The sequence below is a fragment of the Diceros bicornis genome, chromosome 39, assembly GCF_020826845.1.
Source record: "Diceros bicornis minor isolate mBicDic1 chromosome 39, mDicBic1.mat.cur, whole genome shotgun sequence".
Taxonomy (NCBI): domain Eukaryota; kingdom Metazoa; phylum Chordata; class Mammalia; order Perissodactyla; family Rhinocerotidae; genus Diceros; species Diceros bicornis.
Genome location: NC_080778.1, coordinates 16,321,218 through 16,347,895, shown reverse-complemented (window position 1 = coordinate 16,347,895; position 26,678 = coordinate 16,321,218). Strand labels below are relative to the sequence as shown.

The 26,678-nt window shown below is 38.3% G+C and overlaps 1 protein-coding gene across 1 annotated transcript in view; it reads right to left on the bottom strand.

The window, feature by feature from the left end:
* SYNE1 (spectrin repeat containing nuclear envelope protein 1) overlaps positions 1–26,678 on the bottom strand; it is a 430,148-nt gene that overhangs the window by 350,835 nt on the left and 52,635 nt on the right. Inside the window, exon 2 of the mRNA XM_058534130.1 lies at positions 15,203–15,264. Within this exon, the coding sequence (XP_058390113.1) occupies positions 15,203–15,264 (62 nt within the window). The remainder of the gene's footprint in view (positions 1–15,202; positions 15,265–26,678) is intronic.

Here is a 26,678-nt window from a genome sequence, read left to right as displayed (position 1 = left end):
GACTACAATTATCTTTTGTTTTTATTAAGGTAAAATTATGATAAGCTCTTTTTTTTGTACAGTTTTTGGAAAAATTATATTCTCCTTTACCCTGTCAGTCACTTTTAGATATTCTACAGATATTCATGCTGAATCTGAGGTGGTTCAAAAATGGAATTTCCTGCCTGAGTGAGGGGAGGGGGAGAAGGAGATGGAAGAGAACAAAAGAGAAAGACGTACTTCACTTCTATGGCTACTTCCTTCTAGAAGCTTTCTTCAAACTAGGTTTAAACCCTAAGTTCTGGCTCAAAGAGAAGAGGATTGCCTGGTCTCTAAAAGTCTCTAGAAACTCAAGGAAAATGCATGTGCCTCTGGGCCTGACTATACCCTTGGTATTAACTCACGAGTGGAATAGACCTCATAGAGCATTTTTCTCTATTTTTTCTCCTCTCCCTCCATTTTTGCTACACAGTCCCTTCAATAACATGTAATGAGATTCATTCCCTATTGTTTAGGACTTAAAGGAGATCAAAAGTTTCTCCTTGAAATTTATGAAATCTGAGAAAGCATAGGTATCTTTGACATAATGTTTTACTGACCATTTCCTGTATTTTGGGAAAATAATCTATTCTCTAACGTGTGTACGTGTGTAAATAACTTGTGTCACTTTACTAGTCTATAAGCACCAGTACATATTTAACTCTTATCCACCATCTATTTTCTTTATTTTTTTTTATGAAAGGATGGCTATGTTTGTTATGCCATGTGTTAATTTTATGTCCCTAGAAACAATTACATTACTTAGGGGAAAAGAATTAAGAGAATAATTTTGGTGAAAAAAGACATCAGACATAACTATTTTGCATGAAATAAAAGCTTAAGGAATTCTCACATTTAAAAATTATATAGAAAATGAAAAATGTTGGTGCATAAAGTAAATATGACAAAATAGTCACAGGTATAGACTATAGATATGAATTCCAATATTTACTAGGTGTTTCTGTGGTTTAGATATTTATGCATTCTAATTTAGTAGATGTCTTAATAGGGATGAAAGGAGGAAGGAAGGAAGGAGAATAGCAAGGGGAGGAAAGAATGAATAATATATTGCCGAACATCTCAAAGTGTCAAGCTCTATGCTGAGGGCTAGTACGTGCTATCTTATTTAATATTTATAACCACCACATACGAGAGTATCACCCTTTCTTTAAAAGTGAATCTGAATCTCAGAGATGTTAAACCATTGGTCTAGACCACCTAGAAAGTGACTAGATTTGAGCCCGGCTTTATTATACTTTGAGCCACCTCGTTAGACAGAAAGCTTAGTATAAAAACACAGATATTAACATTAATTTTTTCTTACTAATACACAAACTTATAAATGTGATTTTTATTTGATATCAATATGAAAAGTATTAACTAATCAGCTGAAGTACCTGCCACTCTACTAGAAGCAAAAAATTATTAACAAAAATCCACTTTTAAATATGGATGGATATAAGAATGACTAAAAAGTAGTAATAGAAGCATCATGTGTACAAATATATATTGACATAGACACAAGTCAGCCTGACTTACACCATGTTCCCAGTGATCATGTTTGTGCTTACCCCATCCTTATTACACAAGTGACCTTAGCTGGACCCCTCACATTCTTTGCTTGGAGCCAGAAGATGGCTGGAGCCAAGTTGTCACATGGCAATGACCTAAGGACAAGTGTCACCAGGTCCTGCTGCTGAGTCCCCAAGAGTCATTCTGCCTCTGTCTTTCTTAAGACTGGGTTAATCAGTGTGTCAGGATTCCCCAAGACAATCCTTAGCTCTATGACTCACTAGAAGGACCCACAGAACTCAGAAAAGCTCCTATACTCATGGTTACAGTTTATTACAGTGAAAGGATACCAATTAAAATCAGCAAAGGGAAAAGGTGCAGGGAGCAAATTCCAGGAGATACCATGTGCAGGCTTCCAGAGGTGAGTGACTTGTTCCCTCCTAATGGAATTGCACGGGAACATGCTTAATTTTTCCAGTAATAGTGTGCGATGTTGCACACAAAGTGTTGCCAACCCAGGAAGCATACTTGAGCCTCAGTGTCAGGGTTTTTATTTATGCGGAACTTTCATAACTGACCTCAGCTACTCAGACTCCAGCCCTTTCCCTGCTCACCCAGCAAAAACAAAGTGTTCACACAAAACACATTGTTAAGATAAACTGATCTTATCCAAGTGGTACAGCACAGCCCAGGGCCTCAGGCATACAAAACATTCCTATCAAGTAGAATATTCCAAGTGCTCAGAAGTTATCTCCCAGGAGCCAGTCAAGGGCCATTCCTTAAGACAGGTCTTTATTTGGAATGTCATAGTTTGAGCAACCCAGGTCCATTGAGTTAACCCTTTCTTGCCCAGTCAGCGTTTCCTTCCATACCCTGAGGCACCCAGTATCTTTTTAATAGATTTCACTTCTTGGTTAAATCATCTCAAGTCAATTTCATTCACTTGCAACAAAATAAAGCACAACTTACATGTGTATTATTTTGTGATTACTTTGTAAACACTGTTCTGAGTGTAACAATTTACATCTCAGTGTCCTCCCACTCCCACTCTATGATGAATTTCATATAAGTGACCAAAAATAAATTCATTTTTTATTGATAAGAGTGTGCATTTTCAGGGGAACCTGAGTGTATCTGATGTGAAAAGCTGTTTTATAACCTTTGGGCCAATCGATATTGGTAAACAAAGAGGGTGGAAACAGGTGAGTGTCACTGATAAACACATACACACAAATTTTTAAAATTAAATAAATAAAATAAATGACTAGAGCCATTTTACAAGTGTATGCCTGTATATCCAAGATTATAAAAATGCTGATGGACTAAAAATATTTTTATCATTTTTAACTTTGCATTAATAGGGCAATCATATACACATCAATTAAGGTAAAAGCTTCTGGTGTTAGATTGAAATTAGTGATGCGGAAGAGAGCAAACCTACCTTGAAACGTTACTAGTATATCGCTTTATCAACAGATATCTACACATTTGCTAGAATCTTAGAGTTCCTTAGTGACAAATATCACACAGCTATCAAGGAGATTTACAGCACGAAAGTTTTAGTCTTTAGCAAAGGAAAGGGTAAAAATCACCTGTCTCATATCAGGACCAACCAAAGGTCCTCATTTACCATCATTACTTTTAGCCACAGAATGATTGGGCAATCTTTTACTAAATGCTTTTTCCCCTTGGGGAAAGAGCCTTCAAAATATTTTATGACACACAAAAAAGCTATAGCATTTTACTTGAAAATACCAAATATATATCCTAGGGTTTAAAATTTGTGATTGCTGGACATCTAATGATACCAATAAAACTGAACTAGAAAAGGCCTAAAGGAAAAGCACATGACATAGATAACTCTTTACTCCAGTTCAGACACGAACACTGTTGAGCACCAGGCTTGCTGAAAATGACACATAATCACGGCCTGAGATATCCTCAAAACAGCCTTCTGCGCAGTGTGTAAAGAGATCCCAAGGCTTGTTTTCAAGTGTCTTCTGTGTGCCTTGAAACCTCTGTACACAGAATGGCCCGTCACTTCTAGAGCCAGGCAAACCACTACCTCTGGTGTATGTAAGTTTCAGGAAGGAAATATTTAACAGACTTAGAGACAGCATATGGGGGAAATCCCATCCCGGGACCAGTCTACAGTGTTTGCATGCTCTGATGGTTATCTGATGGGCAGAGCAGCAAGCTAAACACAGGAACAGAGAGGAGAGTGGGAAGGGAAGAGAGGTTGACCAGCAGATGTGCAGCAAGTTACCTCCCCAAGGCTGGCAAAGAGCCCACCACACTAAAATGTTTAAAAATGCCAAAGTAGCCTTGGATCAGATGAATAAAATCATGATCATAACCACCGACAGCAGCCAAATAAAATTAATTCAGTGTCTAAAAGGTTTATGTCATCGTATTAAAAAAATTGAATTAGATATTCCCAATATCTCCAGAAACAAGATGAAGTAATTTAAAAATTTTACGTGTAATCTGTTTCTCTCTCACTCCCTTTATAAAAGCACTATTGTGATTATTTTCCACCTCAACTTGGCAAAGGTGAGAAGTTAGTTCCCATTCTTTTTTCTTTCCTATGATAGATAGCATAATCATTTCCACTTCCTTAATTACTTAATTCAATTCCGAATAAATATCCCAAAGGCAATGACTGCGCTCCAGCCCAACTTTGAATCTGCTTGGAAAACTCTGCTCTTAACAACTTTCACATGTAATAAAATACTTTTCATTACATAGTATTAAAGAAGCATACTCCCCAAGTTATTTGTTTTATTCAGTACAAAGTTGGGGTTATCCTGTACTCCTCTCTTTTGTTCGTACTCCATATCTGATCCTGTTGGTTTTATTTTCAAAACATCTATAATCCAACTACAGTCGTCCCCCGGTATCCGCGGGGGATTAGTTCCAAGATCTGCTACAGATACCAAGATGGCAGATGCTCAAGTCTCTTAGTGGGCCCTCTGTATCCATGGATTGAACCAACCGCGAATCAAACCAACCAGGAATTGATGCGCGGTTGGTTGAATCCACAGATACGGAACTCGTGGATACGGAGGACTTGCTGTACTTCTTACCACCTCCACTACTACTACCTTGGTCCAAGTCACAGGTCTCTTACCTGGATGACGTCAACAACCTCTTAACTTATCTCCCTCCTTCTGCCCTTGACCCTCTTCAGTTTATTCTCAGAGAACATTTCCTTTGCCTTCTCTACCGTCCATCTCCCACATTAGGATATAAGTCCCATAATGCAGGGATTATCTTTTTTGTTTTATTCACTGCTACATTCTCAGTACTTAGAATATTGCCGAGGATATAAACAGCATGTTAAAGTATTTATTGAATGAATGTGCAAATAAATAAAATATATTTATAAAAGAAGGAACTTTGATAAATATCAAAATGTTTAATAATCTGCATCAACTTTGCTAGATCTATATCTATGTTATCAATCAATTAATACATCCTATTAACAAATTGACAAATGCTATTCATGTTGATAATTTTTCCTTGTAATCTTATAGTTACATATTTGGAAATAACTAATTTATCAGTATGTTTAGGATTATCAAATTTAGCTTTAGATAAACAACTAAAGAATGATTTCTGGGGAGGAATTATTACATTTAGCTTTTCCCCTCCGCTTCTTTATTTCCTCTTAGTTCATTAATAGTGCCACAAAAGTGTGTACAAGGAAACAGATGGGAGTAAAATTCAATCCTGAAAGAGTTGCCGTGTTATCTTTTAGCACTGCTGGTGGAAAGACAACTAAAAAGAACAAAGCAGGCACCAAAGTGATATTTTACGACTGTGAAGATGTCAGTTAAAGTCATCATTCATGGATTACTCTTTTTTAAAAAATGAAAATCAAAAGTGTTCTTTTTAAAGAAGTATATGAATCTAAGTTGGTATTAAAACAAAATGTGCTCTTAATGGAACCTGTTATGGATTGAATTATATGCTCCCCCCAAGATATATTGGGGTTCTAACCCCCAGGACCTCAACATGTGATCTTATTGGGAATTGGGATATAAGATCGTTAGAGAGGTAGTCAAGTTAAAATGAGGTCGTCAGGTTGGGTTCTAATCCAGTTTGACTGGTGTCCTTATATAAAGGAGAAATTTGGACCCAGACACAGACCGGGACAGAGGCAGAGATTGGACCAATGCAGCTGCAAACTAAAGAATGTCAAGTATTGCAGGTCACCACCGGAAGCTAGGAAGAGGCAAAGAAGGACTCTCCCCAGAGTCTCAGAAGGAGCCTGGCTGTCTAGCCTTGAGAACTGTGAGATGATAAATTTCTCATTTTAAGCTACCCAGTATGTGGTGGTTCATTATGGCAGCCCTAGAAAACTAATACAGAGCCTAAATAATGTTTAATTATGCTTTTTTTTGTTTCTAAAAAGTGAGGAGATGCTCATATCATGCCTGAGGTCATCCAAAAGACAGTAATTAAAATGTTCAGTGCCTATCCTGGATAGCCCCATAGATTTAAGGCTGGCAGACGGAGAAAGGACTGTTTGTTTCATATTGAAAGAGAAGGTTCATTTATAGAAATACCAAACAATGGCAATTTGAGCCCAATTATTTTTCCAAAGGACTTAGTGCCACACCATATATTTATTTCACAGACAAATATCATAAAGATTGAATCAAGGGTGTTTAAATATGAATATAACTTTCTATTCCATTTGACAAAATGTGAAACTATAGGTATATGATAACAGAGTATAATCAATGTTTATGTTAAGATTACTTATACTATATTTTTCTAATTAAAAATACAACTTTCTTGAAAAGTTTTTGGAAAACACATATCTTTAAATTGTTCCCTTTGGAGGCCAAGGTGGCACCATACAATAGCCTATGGATTTTCCATAAAATTTAAGAATTTTCTAAGATAAACAAATTTTAAAATGTGAAAGAACTAACATTTTTAACTGCCAATTTTTAAAATATTTATCCTAACATAAATTCCTTTGCTCAAAAATGAAGACTATTCTGTTAGACCTAAAAAACATGTAGGGGCCGGCCCGGTGGCGCAAGCGGTTAAGTGCGCGCGCTCCGCTGCGGCGGCCCGGGGTTCGCTGGTTCGGATCCCAGGCGCGCACCGAAGTACTGCTTGGTAAGCCATGCTGTGGCGGCGTCCCATATAAAGTGGAGGAAGATGGGCACTGATGTTAGCCCAGGGCCGTCTTCCTCAGCAAAAAAAAAAAAGAGGAGGATTGCCGGATGTTAGCTCAGGGCTGATCTCCTCACAAAAAAAAAAAAAAAAAAAAAAAAAAAAAAAAACATGTAGACGTGAGATGGGGATCCCCTCAAATTCAAGTCCACTTCACCTCTGCCTTCCTCTTTCCCCTATCCCAAACTTAGGCGCATCCACATCCATCCTTCCTATTCCCACTCTGGTCTCAGAGAAGGGGAAATGTCTCTTCCCTGGTACAAACCTACACCCTCCACCTGTGCTCTTGATTTTTCTCTCTCACCCTGTCTCCTCAGGAGCCTTGTGTCTTAAAATAACCTTCCTTTCCTTCTTTTTCAGCCTTTCCCTCTTTACTAGTTTTTGATCATTCTCTGCAATACAGACACACACTTAAGACCGCCTTTTATTAAAACAGCTCTTACCAGATCCTATGTTCTACTTTAGCTAATACTCTGTCTTGTGAACATGTAACATACACTCAGTATCCTAACATCCTTATCTCTCATTTACTCATCAGTTTGCTAGAGTTGGGTCTCTGCCATGACATGGCCACTCCCAGTGGTGGCCAATGACTTCCTGATTGCCAAATCAAATGGGTTCATCTCTACTAAGGAATTTCTCTAAGACTAAACTTATTAGCTTTTCCCTAAAGCATCCGGTATTCTCTCTCCCTGTGAATGATCTTAATCATTTGCTCAAGTCAGAAATCTAGAAGTCATTCTTGACTCCTCCAAGATTCCAATTAATTACTCAGTCCACCCTTATACATCTTTCAATCTATCCAGTTTTCTCCATTCCCTCACTGCTACCTTAGTGCGAACTGCTCTCACCTCTCATCCGACTTATTGCAAGGTCACTGCGCCTCCAATCTTACTTGTTCCAGCTCCATTTTATGTGTGTGAGAGAGAGCAGGAGGGAGAGGGGGGAAGAGAGATTGACAGAGAGATTGAGAAAGAGGTTCGGGGTCAGAGTGATCATCTCATTCTCTTGCCTAAGATTATTTCGTGTCTCCCACTGTACAGTAACACAACATCCAAACTCTCCTAATGACTGGCTTTGACCAATTCTCAGTTTTCTCTGTTGCCAACTCAGTCCTGGAACCCACATTTTCAGGTATTCTGAACTTCTTCCATCCCCTTTACTGTACCATGCTCTTTCTCAACTCTCAACTTTTGAAAACATTGGTTCCTTCACCTACCCAATCCCAAGGCATTTCGCAGGCTCCAGTTTAAACGTTTCTTCCTCTGAAAGCCTGTTCTGATGCCCTCCTTCAGATTACTGGGTGGTTGGTTGTTCTGCCATGTGCTCCTGGACACTCTGTACTTCCCCTCTCGTGGAATTTACCATGCCCACTTCACTGTAGTAGTTTGTCTCTTCTGCTTGACCATCAATTCCATGATAGCATGGACTCTGTCTCTGTTCACCACTGTATCCACAACCTCTAGTACATAATAGGTGCTTGAAAAGTATGTGCCACATGAATAGCTAAATAAACAAATGAAGGATGGGAGTCTAGCATAATGGTTAGTGCCCAAGCTTAGGAGTCCTGGGATTGAAATCTGGTTTTTCACCTACTTGTTATATGACCTTGAGCTTATTAATTAAATCTAAGCTTCAGGTTCACAATCTATAAAATGGTGAAGCTAATACTTATATTTGACTGCTGTTGTGAAGATTAAATAAAATAAAAGATAAAGTTGCTAAGGTATAGTAATCAGCACATGGTAAGAATTCAGTAATTGGCAGCCCTGCAATTTAGAAACATTTTTAGCAGTGAATGATGACAAGCTAGAACTGAATCAGAACCTAACTTTAAAAAACCATTACTTGAAATCAATATTGGGCTAATTAAAAAACAAATATTCTACCTTCTTTCATTGACAGAACAAACAGAATAGAAAGATGCAGGTTTCTTCTCGAAAAGGAAGAAAATTATCGGATTCCTGTCTAAATATGAAGCCCCATTCCTGAAAGGATATATCAGGTATATGAAATAAATACAACCACTGATTTTTGTTCACGTTACGTTACATTAGATTCACAGTTTGTTATTTGCAGTGTTTGGCATAATTGCAGAAGCATAAAGACTTCAATTTGAAAACACAGCAAAGACAAAAAAAAAATGAACTGATAATTACATCCACAAGTTTGAATAATCTACTTCTGTGTACTAAAAATGGCATAAAAACACACACACAGAAAATTCTTGGTTTTTTTTCCTACTTTTAATAAGATTTTTGTTTAAGAAAAGCATATTTTTTGAAAACAGATTGCTCTCTTATTTGCATGCTATCTCTTCATACTGCTGTCATAATATTTATAAAGAGTTGTTACAATAGAATGGAATTTTGTCATCAGTAAAAGAGTCGATTATTATTTAATTAGAAGTAAATAATTTGTTAACTTGCAACTGAGCAAAGAAGCCTAAAACAAAATGAAAATTTCCCATTAAAACCTCTCCCCAGGGGCTGGCCCGGTGGCTTAGTGGTTAAGTTCGTGTGCTCCAAGGTTCGGAGGCCCAAGGTTCACAGGTTCAGATCCTGGGCACAGACATGAGCACTGCTTATCAAGCCATGCTGTGGTGGCATCCCACATATAAAGTAGAAGAAGACGGACACGGATGTTAGCCCAGGGCCAATCTTCCTCAGCAAAAAGAGGAGGATTGGCAACAGGTGTTAGCTCAGGGCCAATCTTTCTCACACACACACACACAAAAACCCTCCCCAAATTTATCTCCATGAAGCTTCTTTTGAACATCTTCCAACGCCCCCAAGATTGAATGACCTTAGAAAAGAAGGATCAACTTTTTGCTTCTCAATTCAACATCCCAGCTCATAAACCTGCCACAACCTATTATTAAAGCTATTTTTTGAAATGGTCAGTTTCCAAAGAAGATTTTGAGAAAACAGTTATAAATTTTCTTTCTAAATAAGGAGTTTTAAAAATTGTCCCTTAAAATAAAATTTTATTTTTTAAAAACTTTAAAGAAGGTGTTGCAGTAACAAGACATTATCACAGAATTTAGGGTGAAATCGTTTATCATCCTAGTTTAAATTCACAAAAATTCCCATGACTGTTGTGCAAAAGCCCTCAGACAATAGAGATCCTGCAAAATATATCTTGCATTCTAGAAAAAATTTGAAAATCTTTTGGTTTTTTTTTTCTGTCAATTTAGCACTTTTCTCCTTTCTTATTATTAGAGATAAAATAACTTCGCATGTTACATAGCATAAATAATAGGTAAACAAAGACTAGTAATAGTTAATAATAATTATTAAGTCTAATAAGTAATAGGTGAATTAAGACTTGATTACGGGCATAAAAAATATTTTCAACTTGAGTCATTTTCTTACCTTTACTGGAAGATGTTAACAGAAAATCATAGGGAAAAAAAAACAGACAGAACCAAGGAATGAAATGCATTTTGTCTTTTAAATGGTTTGGTTGTGAGATTATCTGAAACAATTCTAAAGCACAGAGCTAGATACAACAGGGATTACCACATGAGGAAACATTCGATATGAAAGAGGAGACAAACTCATTACTGTCACCTTCCAGGACCGAGTTCTCATCCCTATCTTATAGGCTTGAACAAAATTCTCTTGTGCTTCAAGCCAGAGCTCAGATGAACTTGGAGCCCTTTATGGACTGAATGTTTGTGTGTCCCCCCCAAATCCATATGTGGAAGCCTTAGCTCCCAATGTGATAGAAGTTGGAGAGGGGGCCTTTGGGAAGTAATTGTGTGTAAATGAGGTCATGAGGTGACACCTCCATGTTGGGATTAGTGTCCTTTTAAGAAAAGGAAGAGAGACCAGAGTTCTCTTTCTCTTTGCCATGTGAGGACACAGCCAGGAAGAGGACCCTCACCAGGAATCAAATGAATAACCACCTTGATCTTGGACTTCCCAGCCTCCAGAACTGTGAGAAATAAATGTTCATTGTTGAAGCACCCCCCCCCAAAGTCTATGGTCTTTTGTTATGGTATCCCAAAGTGACTAATACTGGGTCTAAATTGGTTGAATATTTACTGGACAAAGTAAACAAACAAACACACAAACAACACACGAAACCAGACTCAGTCTGGCTCAACAAATCACAAGACACCAGATCCTTTCAAAGCTGACAGCAATTATGGCTCCATCCTTGGGGCAGACTATTTCTTAGTTATAGGAGAAACCATCGGCCTTGGTTATTTAATAAGCAAGAAGGAAGAGGAAAAGTTGGCTTCAAGAAGCTCTGGAGGATAAGGAAAGACTTTGAGGCACGTCAAGTTGCTTCTTTGTGGATTATTTTTCTAGTGAGAAATATTTTTATTCCAAGTATGGTTTTGGGCCTGTTCTGTGACTGAAAAGCTGTTGTCAGGGGAGATATCTATGTGTTGCTAATGGATGATCAGGAGCTGAGGACCAAACATTTAAGTTGTTTTCATGAGAGACTTAGTGAGACTCTGGGCATAACATACGCTTCTGTGGAGCCTAGTTGACTACGGATATGCATGCACATGTGCGTGCATATGTGTGTTTGTACCTATGCTTGCTGTCCATGAGGTGTTAGAGTGATGGGACCAAGCACACTCTAGCATTGCAGAATGGCTTTGGGAGCAAGCCTTCTCACAGAGGCTGCAGGAAAAGTGACACAATGTCCTGGCCCAGAGGCTGAATCAAACGTATGAAATAGACCATATTTCTGTTGCAAGTGAGATATTATCCTTCTCAAAAATAAGTGAGCACACTGCAATGGAGAAGGAAGAGTGTGCTTCCATTTTAATTTGGCTGTATGTGCAAATGTGACCTCAGTGAGACCGTGAAGCCCAGGATGTGCAGGTTGCATGTGTTTTTATAGAGTACAGATAGAAATAGAGACGGAAACGGGGATAAAGATGGGGATGGGAAGATTGAGATAGAGACAGAAAAGAGGTTGGGTCGAGGTGGAGGTGTAATGGTGGAGGAGACGAGATGAGAGAGACAGAGATGGTACAGGGATGGGAGAGAGGTTTGGAGGGAGAATGAGAAAGAGATAAAACTGGAAATGGAAACTCAAATGGGGGTGAAGTTGGGTAAAGGATGGGAAGAGAGAGAGAGAGATGAGTAGTGAATCATACGATCAGCTGCTGAGAGCGATGCAGACACGAACATGGACTCTATAGCTATCCTAAAACTCTCAACTGCCAAGGCAGGGTAATAGGGTCAAATTTGACTTTCAGAATGTTTTCCAAATATAGATGAGTCATAAAAGAAAAATGTTCTACAACTAATTTGTGGGTTTGGGCTGTATTTGTCAAGATAATACCAAATAAGTACAAATAAGTTCAGGATAACAAGTATAGGTATCAGTGTTCTGCTTCAGTTTTCAGTTTTCAAGATGACCCAAGAAAGTCAAAAAATCATAAGTACAGAGGAGAAAAAAAAAGAACAAAAAATTCTCTATCACATTAAGGTTATAATGAGGCCATTGGGAAGGTAATAATTTTCTGGGTCTTTCAAAATGATACCATTGATGCAAAAATGTGTAAAGTAGGGAAAACGTGGACTGTAGATTCATGTCTGGATTACTTCTCAGTGGCACCAATTCCCAAGTGTGTGAAGATGAATGCTATTAAATAAACTGTGTGAAGTACTTCGCACAGGGCCAGAAATTAATCATTATTTTTTCCCCAGTGATGTCTTTACTATTCTAACTCTTTGCTGTTGTTTTATTAAGCGCCTCTCTATGGTACTCAGCATAGCACTTAGAGCTACTAGGATTTATAAAGAAATTCCAAGAATTAGCATATGCCTTAAAGACTTTACAGTGTTGTTGGGAAGGTAAGATATGAAGCAGTGCCAAATAATTTAAGACATACTGACCTTCTCCATCTATGCTACAGGTTCTAGAGGAGTGCTGAGGTTTCAGATCCTACCACAGGGAAACCAGAGAAGGTGGGGGATGGTGTTGGACGAGAGGTGCAAAGGAAACTGCTAACATTCTTGGGGCATTTGCTAGGGGACAGGTCACTGCCACATGTGATCAGAAATGCCTTTGTGAATGTGAAAGGTTTGCATTACACATTAAAGGTAGGACTTAGATGTTTAGACTGGAAATAGCAGGGGTGAGATCAGAAAGCAGGACTGAAAAAGAGACCAGAAAAGGCTTCACATTGATAGAGCCTATTCCAATAACCAGTTATCACATAAATATATAAAGTAGCTTGAACAAAGATGAAACAGATTTGAAAACAAACTCTGGCTATATAATCCCTCCACAAATGCCCTTCGTGTACTGTATGCCACGACATACATTCAGATTTCCTTTCTTTTTAAGTAATCAGTACATAAATAAGTGTATCCTAAGAATTCTGCTTTTAAAACTTTCACAAAGATATTCAACCCATATTTTAAAAAAATATGAAAAAATTATTTATGAATTATTTTTGCCAATCTGATTGGAAAACTATTAACTTTAAAGAGTGGTAATAGTGTAAGGAAATGGGCAGTCTCATAAGCTCTTGGTATATATTAAAATCATAAATGTGTATACCTGTTGACTATCCACCCACTTCTGGAAATCTATCCTAAAAAGAAAAATCACACAAGTGTACAAAGATATATGCCCACTAGCTTTCAGTGTAGTATTTTATGTAATATTTAACAAAATTAAAGAACTAGAAACCACTTAAATGACCATCAATAGGCTACCGGCTAATTTATACTATATAATTTATAAATAATTTTATCATATTTATAATAACAAAATATTATTCGACCATTAAAATAATCATGTGACTAGGTACCCATTGACATGGAAAGATGTGCTGAGTGAAATAGAGGCATACAGAACAGTATCCTATAAAACCATTTTTCTGAAATTGTGTGTGTCTGTGTGTAGAAGAATGGCGATCAATATGTTAATGGTTACATCAGGATTGTGAGATTTAAAGTGATTTTTACTTTCTTTACACTTTGTAAAAGGTTTATTACTAATATTATTTACAATTAGCATGTAATCTTTTTACAATATGAAAAAATAATAACTCTATTTTCATTTTAGAAAAAAATAACCTTCCCCAATTGATGACAATTCTCTAGTGTAAGTAGTGGCCCCCAGAAGCATTGGGCCCCCAGAGGCATTTACTGCCTTTTCACAGGGCAGATTCTGGGTGAAATCACTGGGCCCCAGAATTCCCTTCTCATCAAGTGGCTTTTGGCAAGAGATTATAGGAGAGAGAATCCCAGTTTGTCCTGTATGTAGACATGTTGTTCTAGTCTTCTGTCTTTGCTGGACTGTGAGTTTCTCAAGGCCTGCGAAAGCGTCTTACTAACTTTTTTCCTGTCTCCAAAGCCCAGCATAGACCACAGTAAGCAGTTAATTTGTACAGTGGGACTGAAATAAATCGCCATGCTTTGTTTGTTTCTGAACTATAAAAGGCTTTGGGGAAGTCCTTGGTCAAAAACTGCTCGTAGGGTTATGCCTTGCACACTACAGGCACTGCTCTCAGCAAAAGGATCCTCTGACTGAATTCAGACAATTGTCTTATTGTCTATATTTATTTTTGCAAATGCAATGTTTTTGGTTCACATTTTTTTTTTTTATTTTGCTCGGAAAAATTTGGCCTGAGCTAACATCTGTTGCCAATCTTCCTCTCTCTTTTTTCTTAACTCCCTTCCCCAAAGCCCCAGTACACAGTTGTATATTCTAGCTGTAGGTCCTTCTAGTTCCTCTGTGTGAGCTGCTGCCACAGCATGGCTACTGACAGATGAATGGTGTGTTTCCGCGACCAGGAACTAAACCCGGGCCACCGAAGGGGAGTGCACTAAACTTTTAACCACTAGGCCATCAGGGCTGGCTCTGGTTTGCATATTTTTTCATCAGCATTATAAGAGATTAATTTTATTGTAATGTAGCTCTATCAGAATTTGTTTTATATTAGTATTTATGTTCAAAGTCATTTCAATGTACAAATACATAGTCATCTGATACAACCTAAAGTCAATGTGGATAATTTCAGAATGATAAGTCTTCTCAGTGTCCTGCCACCATGGTTATTTTTCTATCAAAGCACATGAGAGGAGAACCCAAACACTGTCACAATGTCCTCAGATAAAATTCTTTGCTCAGGGCAGACCCCTCCTTCCTTCTTTCTGTTCCAAATAGAAACTAACACACAGACAAAAATCCAGCATGGATTCTCCTTTTCATCTAACACACACATTAGTGCAGAAGAAATAATTAGATGAAAATTTTATCAAGATTCATGAGATTGACATGAGGTAACTGCTGTTGAATCTAGCTATCCATTCCTTCCTTCCCAGAGGCAATGTTAGCAAATGCCACAAGTAGGTGACAGTTAAACTGATAGGATTGCCAATACCATTGATTAGTCATAGTGACAATAGCGACAGCAGTATTCCTTCACACCATGCATTTAATGACTTATTGGCTCAAACTAAGTAAACATAGAACTCTGGGTAGTTTCCTTTACCTTGGCCAGGTGAGAGTTGATCCATTTTGTGAAAGTCCGTTTTTGTACTATCTCTTGCTCATCTAGAAGAAAAATAAACATCGCGTAAGAAAACATAGTATGTCATGAAGTTGTATCATGCAAAAGTTTATAGTTACACAACTCTAGAAGTAATCATAATATTATTTTATCTTCTAATTCATTTTGCCAATTATTATCTTGAAGGAAGAGTCAGTACAATTCCAAATATATTAATAAACTAGACTATTCCTTTAAAAATTATCAGTAAATGCTTTAAAATTTGCAAAACATTAGCCCTGTGTTTACCTTCATTCACTTATTGAAAGTTCACTGAACACTTACAGCTCAATAAAGCTGTTTTTTAAAAAGTTTATTGAGACCAACTAAGTGCCAAGTTTTATCTTAGATGCAAGGGGATCCAGAGAGATGAACAGGGCAAGGTCTCCACCATGAACTATCTAGAGGTGGAGACAGACAAGCAAGGGCATATGTATGGTAGAGGGTTATCAGTAGGCAGTAAGATAGAGTTGTATACATGAGGCATTACAGGGACTTTACCTGGATGGGGAGTGTGATGAACACAGTGTAGGGTGAGCTCCAAGGATCCCACCTCCTGGAGTCACCTTTGTGCAAATAGACCTCAAATAGAGTCTGTGGCTTGCTTCTAATCAACAGAATATGGCAAAGGTGATGGGAGGCCACACTATGAACATGTTACTTTATGTAAAATTCCATCTTAGCTGACTGGAGTGAGAGATTGTCCTGCTGGCTTTGAAGATGCAAACAGCTGTGTTGTGAACCACCCGTGGAGAGGGCCACATGGCAGGGAATTGCAGGCTGCCTTTAGAGGTGGAGGGCTGCCTCCAGCCAAGAGCCCATGGGTCCCTCAGTCACACAACCACAGGGAATGAACTCTGTTAACAACCTGAATGAGTTCAAAAGTGGATTCTTCCCTAGTTCAGCCTCTGGATAAGAATGAAGCCCTGCTGACCTCTCCACTTGTCAGATCCTGTGCAGAGGATGCAGCTAAGCTGTGCGTGGACTCCTGACCCACAAAAGTTTGGGGATAATAAATCAACATTGTTTTAAACTGCTACGTTTGTGGTAATTTGTTAAGCAACAAGAGAAAAATAATGTAGGAAGAAAAAAAGGTCGAGTCCAGGAAGGCTATAATTAGAGGTATAAAGAGTTGAACAGCACAGAGAGAGAGAGACCAGTTTAAGACCTTTCAAAGAAAGGATGAATTCTATTCATTTCATCAACATCTACTGAGTGTCAACTGTTTGTTGTAGACTAGATGCTGTAAGAAACACAGATGAACAAGATATAATTTCAATTCTTTACCCTTTGAGGGACAATCCTCAAATACCTCATCTCGAGAGCTGAGCCCTCCTGGGCTTCTGCTCAGAACACTTGACTGCCTACTAGAGTATAAACCCCATGAGGACAGTAACTTTGCTCTCAATGCCTACAAATAAATACTGTTGAATGAAGGAATGAAGACAGTCAATAACAAAACCTTTTAATTTGGAGAAATTTTGGATATATCTATAAAATTTACAGAATGTCATTATTTCTAATGTATTTTAAGCATGTGCTTTTATTTTAACTTTCAAGTACATACCAAAAGCAAACCAGTATAATAATAGGCAACAATTCCCATGTACCAGGCACTGATATATCTCTATCGCTATCTCTCTATCTATAGATCACATTATATTTTAATTAACTAATTATTATATATCATATGTAATATGTATGTATTAACTCATTTAATTCTTGTAACAAATCTATAAGCAGGAACTACTACAATGCCCATTTTACAGATAAGAAAACCAAAGCATAGAAGTTAAGCATTTTTACCAAAGTCACTCAGTGGCAGAGTCGAGTTTTAGATACCACAAGTCTGGTTCCTGTATCACAATACTGCTGCCCAAAGATGGCAAAGAAACCACTGTATTAGTCAAATCAATAGTAATCACATCAAAATGATAAATTATACTTAAATCAATTTGAGTTTGACCTTAAAATCTTTAGGTGCTGTAGCTAAAGTCATGTAGCAGCAGAATGATCTTAACTAATGAAGCTAGATTTGATGGAATTCAGAACTTTATCTATAATATATAAAATGCTATTCTAAGTCTAAAATAGACTATAGATACAGTTAGAGTGTGTATAAAATTTTTAACTCAACTTGAGATTACATACTATTTTATAAATATCACAAGATGTCAGTGTTTTGAAGTCTTAAAAATATTAGCATAATGTTAGTGTATAGAGTCATAAATTTAGGTATATAATCCACTGATGATATATTACTTCCTGATTTTAAATTGTTATATTTTTACTACTACCACCTTTAATGAAACAATGCTGCTATTGTAACGGGTGCATCTGAGGGCAAATCTCTGAGGTTATTTTTAGACTTTAGCTCAAAGGTCTTTTTTTTAGAAATCTCAAGCCATGTTTTTTGTAGCATTCATTGTATATATTGAAATATCAAATTCTCTACGTGTTTCCTTTTATATCGTGGCTGCAAAAGCAGATTTTACTGGGTCCTAACAATCTGCTTTTAATATCATCAGACACTGCTAGCTGAATTCTAACTAAATATTTTCTGATTTTACTTATTTTCCCGAAAGAAAAACAATTCTTAAAACTTCATCATGACAACAAATCCTCATTTTTGATATAAAAATCTGAATAATTTAGTTCAGGATTTGGAAATTAAATATGATACCAACATCATAAACTGCTTAAATTATGGAAGTAATATGAAACATGCAATGACTTCTACCACATTGCATTAAAAAATGTTATGAACAGTAACATTTCTTTATAATGCTGCTGACGAGGAACTGCACTAACCCCTGTGATACAGATTTACAAAGTTCTCCTTGTGTATATATAGCTATGTTAAAGGGACTATTGTTTAAATATATGTAATAGTTAACATTACTAGTAATTTTTCTATCTTCCACTTTTCAGAACAACGACGTGGTGTAGTCTCACCAAGTGTTCATATATCTGCATGCTTAATATTTCTACTAAAATCGTAAAAACAGTAATTCATTTAGACATTCTGCTGAACATGTATATTAGTTCTAAACACAGAAAAGTTTGTCTATATCGCACAAGTAAACTCAGTCCTCCAGTTCTAAGAATCACAGAGAACAAGAAGTTGATCCTGTTTTTAAGTTTTAGTCCTTAATTTCTATTAATGTAACCCAAGATGCACCTAGTTCTTAAGCCAGTCACCTGGAGGGCAGCCTTGGTTATTTTCTCTTCCTCCGCCCCCACACCAAATCCATAAGGAATTGCTGTCCATTTTACTTCCTGAATAGTTCATCTCCACCAACATCAGTCTAGTTAACACACCATCATCTTCTGGGTGCCGGTTCATTTCCACTACTAGAATCTAAGTTCTAGATTAGACAGTAGGGACCACGTCTGACTTATCCATCACTGTCTTATTCATCACTGCATAGTAGACACTTAGCAAAGAAATGAATAGGTGAATTTGCTAAGGAAGTGCTGGAGACTAAGAAACAGGTCCTACTCTAAGGAACTGGTAATACAATGGAAGAGACAAGTGTGTAAACAATAGCTCAAAGCAATGTGTCAGCTACTGTAATGGATTAACATATAAATACAGGAGCAAGCAATTTTCCTATGGGGTAAGGAAACAGGCTGGAAGGTCCAGAGAAGCTAAAAAAGGAGATGCCATTAAGTAGAACATTAGCAGATAAGTGGAAATTTGCAGGTAGGGAACTTTGTAGGAAAAAGATGCAATCTGTTAAAAGCAAGGCATGACATATCAAAGTGACAAAGAAAATCTGCTATGGATTATAAAGTGGAGAAGGGTTAAGAAGGGACTGGAGGTGAGCCTGGAAAATAGGTAGCCATCAGGTTATTAAAACCTTTGAACAACATGCCAAAGAGTTTGGTCTCAATGTTATGGACAATGGGGAGCCATCAAGGTTTTGGACAGGACAAAGAAATGATCATATCAGACCTGAGACACAGGAATAATATTCTGATGTCAGTGTAGTGGTTTAATTGAAGGGAGAAGAGGCTGGGAGCAGGGAGGATATTTGAGAACATAGTATCAGAACACATGTTAAAGATAGTAAATTCTGGGGGCTGGCCCCGTGGCGTAGCGATTAAGTGCACACACTCTGCTGCTTGCCGCCCGGGGTTCAGATCCCAGGTGCACACCAACGCACCGCCTGTCAGGCCATGCTGTGGTGGCGTCCCACATAAAGTGGAGGAAGATGGGCACGGATGTTAGCTCAGGGCCAGTCTTCCTCAGCAAAAAGAGGAGGATTGGCATTGGATGTTAGCTCTGGGCTGATCTTCCTCACACACACACACAAAAAAGGTGACAAATTCTGTTCTAGAACAGTTCCAACAAGGATGAGATGCATGAGATGGCTGCAAGGGAACTATCAGAAGTAGAATCAAAAGCAAGTAGAGAGACAGGAGCTAAGGAGCTAGATTTCTATCTTGGGCAACCAGACAATGATGCCACTAACCAAGAAAGGAAAGACACAAGTAGCAGGCTAGAGAGGGAAGATAATGAGAATTCAGGCCCCTTGTAAATGCTTTGTGAAATGTCTGATGAGACAGCAGCATCAGCACAGAGGAGAGGTGGCGCTTGAGAAGCCAGATTATGAGGTGGGTGCTCCACAGACAGGGACCTGTAATAGGCTCTGATTTAAGGCTGAGCTTTGGTCCAGGTGAGTATTACTGGTCAGAGGAAGCTCAAACTCCCCTCCTCTCTTCTAACTTGAATCTTGATTCCCTTCTAAAGACCAGACTGTGTGGGGAAAAAAAATAGTTATGGAAACTCTCTAGTTCCTTCACCCTTGAGGTTTCCCTCACTGGTTCTGTTTCAAAAGCAGTTGGTCTTACAGACCTGAGGAGTTGAAGGCTCCTAGGCCTTGAGAGGTTTCTGTATGAGAAGGCTACAGCACACGCATGGCCCCAAGTAAGGTTGTTATAAGAAATAATTTCCAAATCCCAAGGCAATATCCCTCTCTAGAAATGAGTTGGCTCTGATATTCAATTTCTGTATTTCTTTGCTTTTTTAAGATATTTCCTCAATATTTTGCCATTTCAGGACAAGATCATGACACATGCAGAAATGAGGTACAACTTGGCAAGGATGATTAAATCTGACCATTAAGACACTGTCACACTTGACTATAGTCAGCAGTTTTCTTCCTGATGAGTCACAGTAACAGTGACTTGCTGACTTTGCACAGCTGTGGTATGTCCCAGGTGACTTAACACATGCACCTGGAAGCACAGAGGCCACAGGAAAAGGTGGCCTGGGTTATGTGGAGCCCTTGCAATCAATCATGAAAATTCGCTGCCTAGAAACATGTTAATTGTATTTTCATTTTACTATATATGATGAATTTACCTTATAAAATATGTTACATGAAACTGTGACACAGGATCCTCTGGTCACTAGCTTTTAAATAGCATTACTAGGGCCGGCCCCGTGGCTTAGCAGTTAAGTGCGCGCGCTCCGCTGCTGGCGGCCCGGGGTTCAGATCCTGGGCGTGCACCGAGATACCGCTTCTCCGGCCATGCTGAGGCCGCGTCCCACACGCAGCAACTAGAAGAACGTGCAACTATGACGTACAACTATCTACTGGGGCTTTGGTGGGGGGAGGGAGGAGGATTGGCAATAGATGTTAGCTCAGAGCCAGTCTTCCTCAGCAAAAAGAGGAGGATTAGCACGGATGTTAGTTCAGGGCTGATCTTCCTCCCCCCCCAAAAAAAAAAAAGTAAAAAAAAAGTAAATAGCATTACTAAATTTAAAAAAATTAAAATATGTGCCAATATCCTTTCAACAGATAGTATTTTAAAAAGCACTAATTTAAATTTAAATTAGTATATTTCAATGTAATTAACAAATTCTTCTCTAAGAATTTATTTCTGAGAGATATAGCACTTCATACATGAGTATGCACATAAAAATATATATTTTTATCAGAATCATGAAAAATCATACAGAGCAAAACACTGAATTTCCAGGTGTATCCATCCTTAGCCAATGTCATCTTTAATACATAAATATCAAGAAGAAAGACTGTTTAAATAAATAGATATAGTTGTTAAGTCTGAAATTGCTATGTCTGACAAAAATATTAGGGTATCACATAATGATACATTCACAGTTTTCAAAAGGTTATGGTTAACTTTTTTGTTTTTTGCAGATTATCATTATACTCTTTATATGTTTTAAGGAGATGATGGCTTAAATGAAAGTCTTACGGATTTCAATTACCTGAAAATGTAAATGTTAATTTAAAACAAACCACACATGTAAAATCACATCGTTCATAATAAAGCAGATTTTTTTCCTCATTTTTAATGCAGATGGATTCACCTCAATAAAAAAGTTGGAAAAAAATTTAAATATAGATATATGCAGATTAAATTTCTGGACACAACCAAATGGTGTAGCTATAAAGGAAAAAAACAACAAAAACATAAGGTGACAATGTAATTATTATAACTTAAATAACAGCCACAATCAGATGACCTAAGTCAAATAATTTGTTTTGGGATCAGAATTATATTATCCCAATTATAGATTTATAATTACTAAAATCACTGCTAACTTTGTTACATGTGGGTAGGGTCTATGGTATACTGAATATTTCAACATAATGAAATAAACAGTTTACAATTATCCAATGTTTATATTTTTAAATTAAACATATAAATGGAAAAAAAATTTACAGGACCAGGCTGTGGCTGGCTGGAAATTATGTCCACAAATTCCTCCCATCTAGGTCAGCACACCCTTTGCAATGTTACTCTGCGGCTCCTCCTATCAGGATGTGGAGCTGATTTCCCCACTCCTTGAATCTGTGCTGGCTTTGAGACTTGCAGTGTAGCTGAAGGGATTATATGCGACTTCTGAGGCTGGGCCATAAAGGGCCTTGAGGTTCCATTTTGGAGCTCTGCCCTGAGATCTCCACACAAGGAATCTGCTCTAGCATCCTAGAGGAAATAAGTCATTTGGAGGAGGACTGAGACACCCCAGTGAGAACCAGCACCAACTGATAGCCCTGTTGATGCTCCAGCTGAACTCTGCCAAATACATAAGCCCAGGCACAGCCAGCAGAGGACACACCTAGCCCACCCACAGGAACATGAGAAACCGTAACCTGAAATTGCTTCAAGCCACTAAGTTTTGGTAGTGGTTAGCAAAGGCTAACTGAAACAGAATTGCTACTGGGAGTGTAGTGCTGCTTCAACAAAAATCTAAAACACGTGGCGTCAACCTTGGAACCAGGTGAGGAAGAAGGCTGGAAGGACACCGAGAGACTGTCAGTAGAGGCTGACAGAACAGTTTGGGAACTGCTATCAGAGGTTAGAGGAAGAGCCACACGGTTATACAATCTGTAATCGGCAGTAACTCGTGCTTGCATATCTGGCTGGAGAGATTTCCCTGCAGACTGCTGAAAGTGTCCATTGGCTTCTTTTAGCTGCATATGATAAGGTACTGGAAGAGAGCGAGATGAACCAAAGAAGAAACTATTTGGTCTGCAAGCAGAAATTAGAGGAAACATAGAGGGACTATGATGTGGTGGATTGGAAAATATGACAGTTTGTCATTCCCAGTCTCTCCTGGAAAAAGATTTGCCAAGTAAAAAATTGATTCAAGGTAACAATAAGTGAGGAAGATTGGCCCTGAGCTAACATCTGTGCCCATCTTCCTCTATTTTGTATGTGGGTTGCTGCCTCAGAATGGCTGATGAGTGGTGTAGGTCTGTGCCAGGGATCTGAACCCATGAACCTGGGCCGCCAAAGTGGAGCATGCTGACCCAGCCACTACGCCACGAGGCCGGCCCCTATTCCTTGTTTTTTCACTAAGAAGTGGCACATATTTGTGCCTAATAGTTTTCTTAGCCTTCTTCCTAGCCATGAGAAGTTGTGGTTCCAAAGTCCTCTCTTCATTTTGAACTGTCGTGTTCCTTTGGTTCAAACTGGTGGTGTTTTTGCTTAACAAACTTGTTGGCATCCTAAAAATATGCTTGGAGTTTATTCTGTGCCCCCAAAACCCCAAGTTTGAAGCAAACTTTGCACCACATGTGAGGCTGCTACAGGCAACGCCCTTAAGATTCTTGGAATCTGATTTGTCAATTGAGAAGGTCAAGTAGGCACCACGTTAAATCTTTCTGAGTTCTTAACTAAAAAAAAAAAAGAAAAGAAAAGAAAAAAGAAATCAAGGGCTATCCCTCACCCCTGGATTAAAGGAACTGGCCGAGTGTCCCGGCTGGATTTTGGAATTACTTCAGACCATCACTGCTATCTTATTTCCATCCTTCCCTTCTTTGAACAAAAGCATGTATTGCCACGGCCCTGCCCCTGTCTCATTATCACAAGTTGGGTGAATGGGGAGCAGTAACTTCTCGTTTTAGTTTACAGGCCTGGGGATGGAGAGGAGTTACACCCGAGGGGCCTCATCTGTATCTGGCCCAGATGCAGATCACATAATACTGGACTGGGAGCTTGATGCCATAATTGGATGAGACTTTTGATGTCTTGAGAGAAGAGGAGTGTATTGATGCAAAAAGAATATAAATAATAGTGACCAGAGGACAAATTTTAAATTACGGCTACAAAATCTTCCCATCCCGATATGCATCTTCCTTTGCAACATGACTCTGTCTTTCCTCTCATTGAGAGGTAGAATTGATTTTCCCTCTCCTTGAATCTGATCTTGTTGTACTTGCTTTGATCAATAACACAGCAGAAACAATTTTATGTCATCTGATTCTAGGCCTTAAGAAGTCTTGCAACTTTTAGCTGTCTTGGACCACTGTCATAGAATCACGACATAAGGAAAGCAGTCTGTATTGGAGAACTGAGATGCCCTATCCGATAGCCAGAACCAACTGCCAGACACGTGGATGAGGTCACCTTGAACCTTCTAGCTCAGCCAACCCTGCAGAGGAACTCAGCCCAAGTGAAGCTAGCAAACTAAGACCTGTCTAAGGCTTTAAGTTTGGTCCATCTGTTACCGCCTCTCTCCCACACTCCCATACATACCTGATAACAAATTTCTCCTGGGAAGAAAGCATTTTCTCCATTGTTGTATCCCTTGAGACTAACACACTGTCTGGCACATTGTCTTATATATGTGTCCTTAGAAAACCATCAATATTTAACTGTGAACTAACCAGCCAATCCACAGATCATGAGAAATGATGAATTGTGATTGTTTTAAGCCAGAAAGTTTTGGAGTGATTTGTTACGCAGCAAGGGCTAACTGAACAAAGGCATTTACTTGTGTGACAGATGCACACACACATACACACATGTGTGTGTGTATAATCCTCCTTCTCCTCCTCCTTCACTCTGCCTTCTACGATGGAAGGGTTCTAGGCTTGCTTGGTTGGGTCCATCTCCTGGGCCTTTGACGTTCTGATCAGATGAGCAATGGAGAAAAAAGTGGCAAGGAGCAAGAGCATCCAAAGTTACTCAGCGTAAGTTTGAGCACAGATTAAAGGGAGAGGACCTGGGGGTGGGGCAACAGAAGACCAACAGCTATTGGAGGAGTGGGCTTGAGGAAAATGATGAGCAAAGAGAATTTTTAGGGAGTTTTGCCTATGTTAGACGCTCTAATCACTGCTTCGATTTTTTTTTTCAAGAAAATATCAGTCAAGACACATGCTTTTAAGATTTTTGGAATTGGAATTATATTTCTTTTATGTATAAAATCAGTGACTAGATTAAAAGAGCCCAGTTTCATTAAAGCTACATTTGCAAATTTTAGTGCCATCTTACTTTAAATCTAAGGCACAAAGGATGAAAAGAATATAATTATCTCAGTTTCCAATTTAGAGTTTCTCGACCTCAACACTATTGACATTTTGGGCAGGATACTTCTTTGTTATGAGAGGCTGTCCTACACGTTATAGGCTGTTCATCAGCGTCCCTGGCCTCTACCCACTAGATGCCAGTAGCATCCTGCTCTCTCCCTGCCTGACAATTGTGACAATCAAGAATGTCTCCAGACACTGCCAAATTTCTGCTGGGGAAAAATTACCCTAGTCAAGAATCACTGGCCTAAGCTATGTCCCTTGCATCTATGTAAGATGATGAGAATAAATTGCTATGACCTTTTGAAAAAACATATATATGTTTCATTTGAATTATTATTGTCCAATGAACTACCCTAAAAAGTCATTATCGTAGTTGGTTATTGCTATAGTTTATATATTTATTTAGGCAGAAATCCTTTACCCTGAGCTATATCTATTTAAGAAGTGCCAAAATACGGTAAGTCTAGGACCTTTGCTGAAAGATTATATAGAAACTACATGATTTTTCCCACATGAATAAATATCCTATGATGTCTGAGATACTCTGTCATTCAAATCCAGAAAGTTAGGTCTTATGCGGTGGGGAATGGATGGGGAGTGGGTGGGTAGGGAGAGGGTGTGTATATCCTGATATTGTGTTTGGTTTATTTTACTGTTCTAAACTTTTTTAACAGTTTTTTCAGAACTGTAAAACAAAACAAAACAAAAAATAGCTGATTGGCTTCAGTTGGTTATTGTTAGTTAGAAATATAATTTGAACCATTTATTGTAATATTTTAATTTTATCACTACTAGACCAGAAAAAGCATATAGCATATGTCAGTCAGCCAAATATGAAAAATTATTTAAATATTTAGAGAATTTTAATGTATGTTTTTGGGAAGCCATTAAATATGGCTGGTTTTCTAAGGACACATTTATCAGACAATGTGCCAGGCAGTGGCCCAGGCAGTGGGTTAGTCTCTCGGAAAATAATGATGGGGAAAATGCTTTCTTCCCAGGAGGAATTTTAATCAGGTGTGTACGAGGGTGTGGGAGGAAGTAGGTAACAGACCATCAGCCTTGAACCCTTAAATAGGCCTCAATTTCATAAATTTTTAATAAAATCATTTGGTGGGAAAACAAACTCACCTGAATTGAGAAGAAGCTGTTTACAGTCTTTCTTTATCCCACTCAATGTTAAAATTCATACTTTTCTATGATTATAAAGTGCCACCATAGTCCCTGGTTGGGGGTGATACATAATATGTGGTATGTGAACCACATTAGATTCCTAAAATCCAAAAGATTCCAAACTTAAAAACAAAGCTGGAACACTTAGACTTTTGCATAAAGGATCATGCGTACAATTTAGAAGTACAATGTTAGAGATGTGTCCTGCAGAAGAGTAATAACCATTTAGAGAAGAGAAGCAATCAATATAACGAGAGAGTGAAAACAGCACAGTACATTATGGCAATTCATACCGGTGGCTAGAAACTGGAACAAAGACTAGAGACTTCTAGAACCATGGCCAGAATTTAGGAAATCTGACTCCTATTCTAATCTGATTTGTCCCAGATTCATTTGCTGATGATTTGATCACTTATTTAATAAATGTCGCTGGGCCCCTCCTGTGTGCC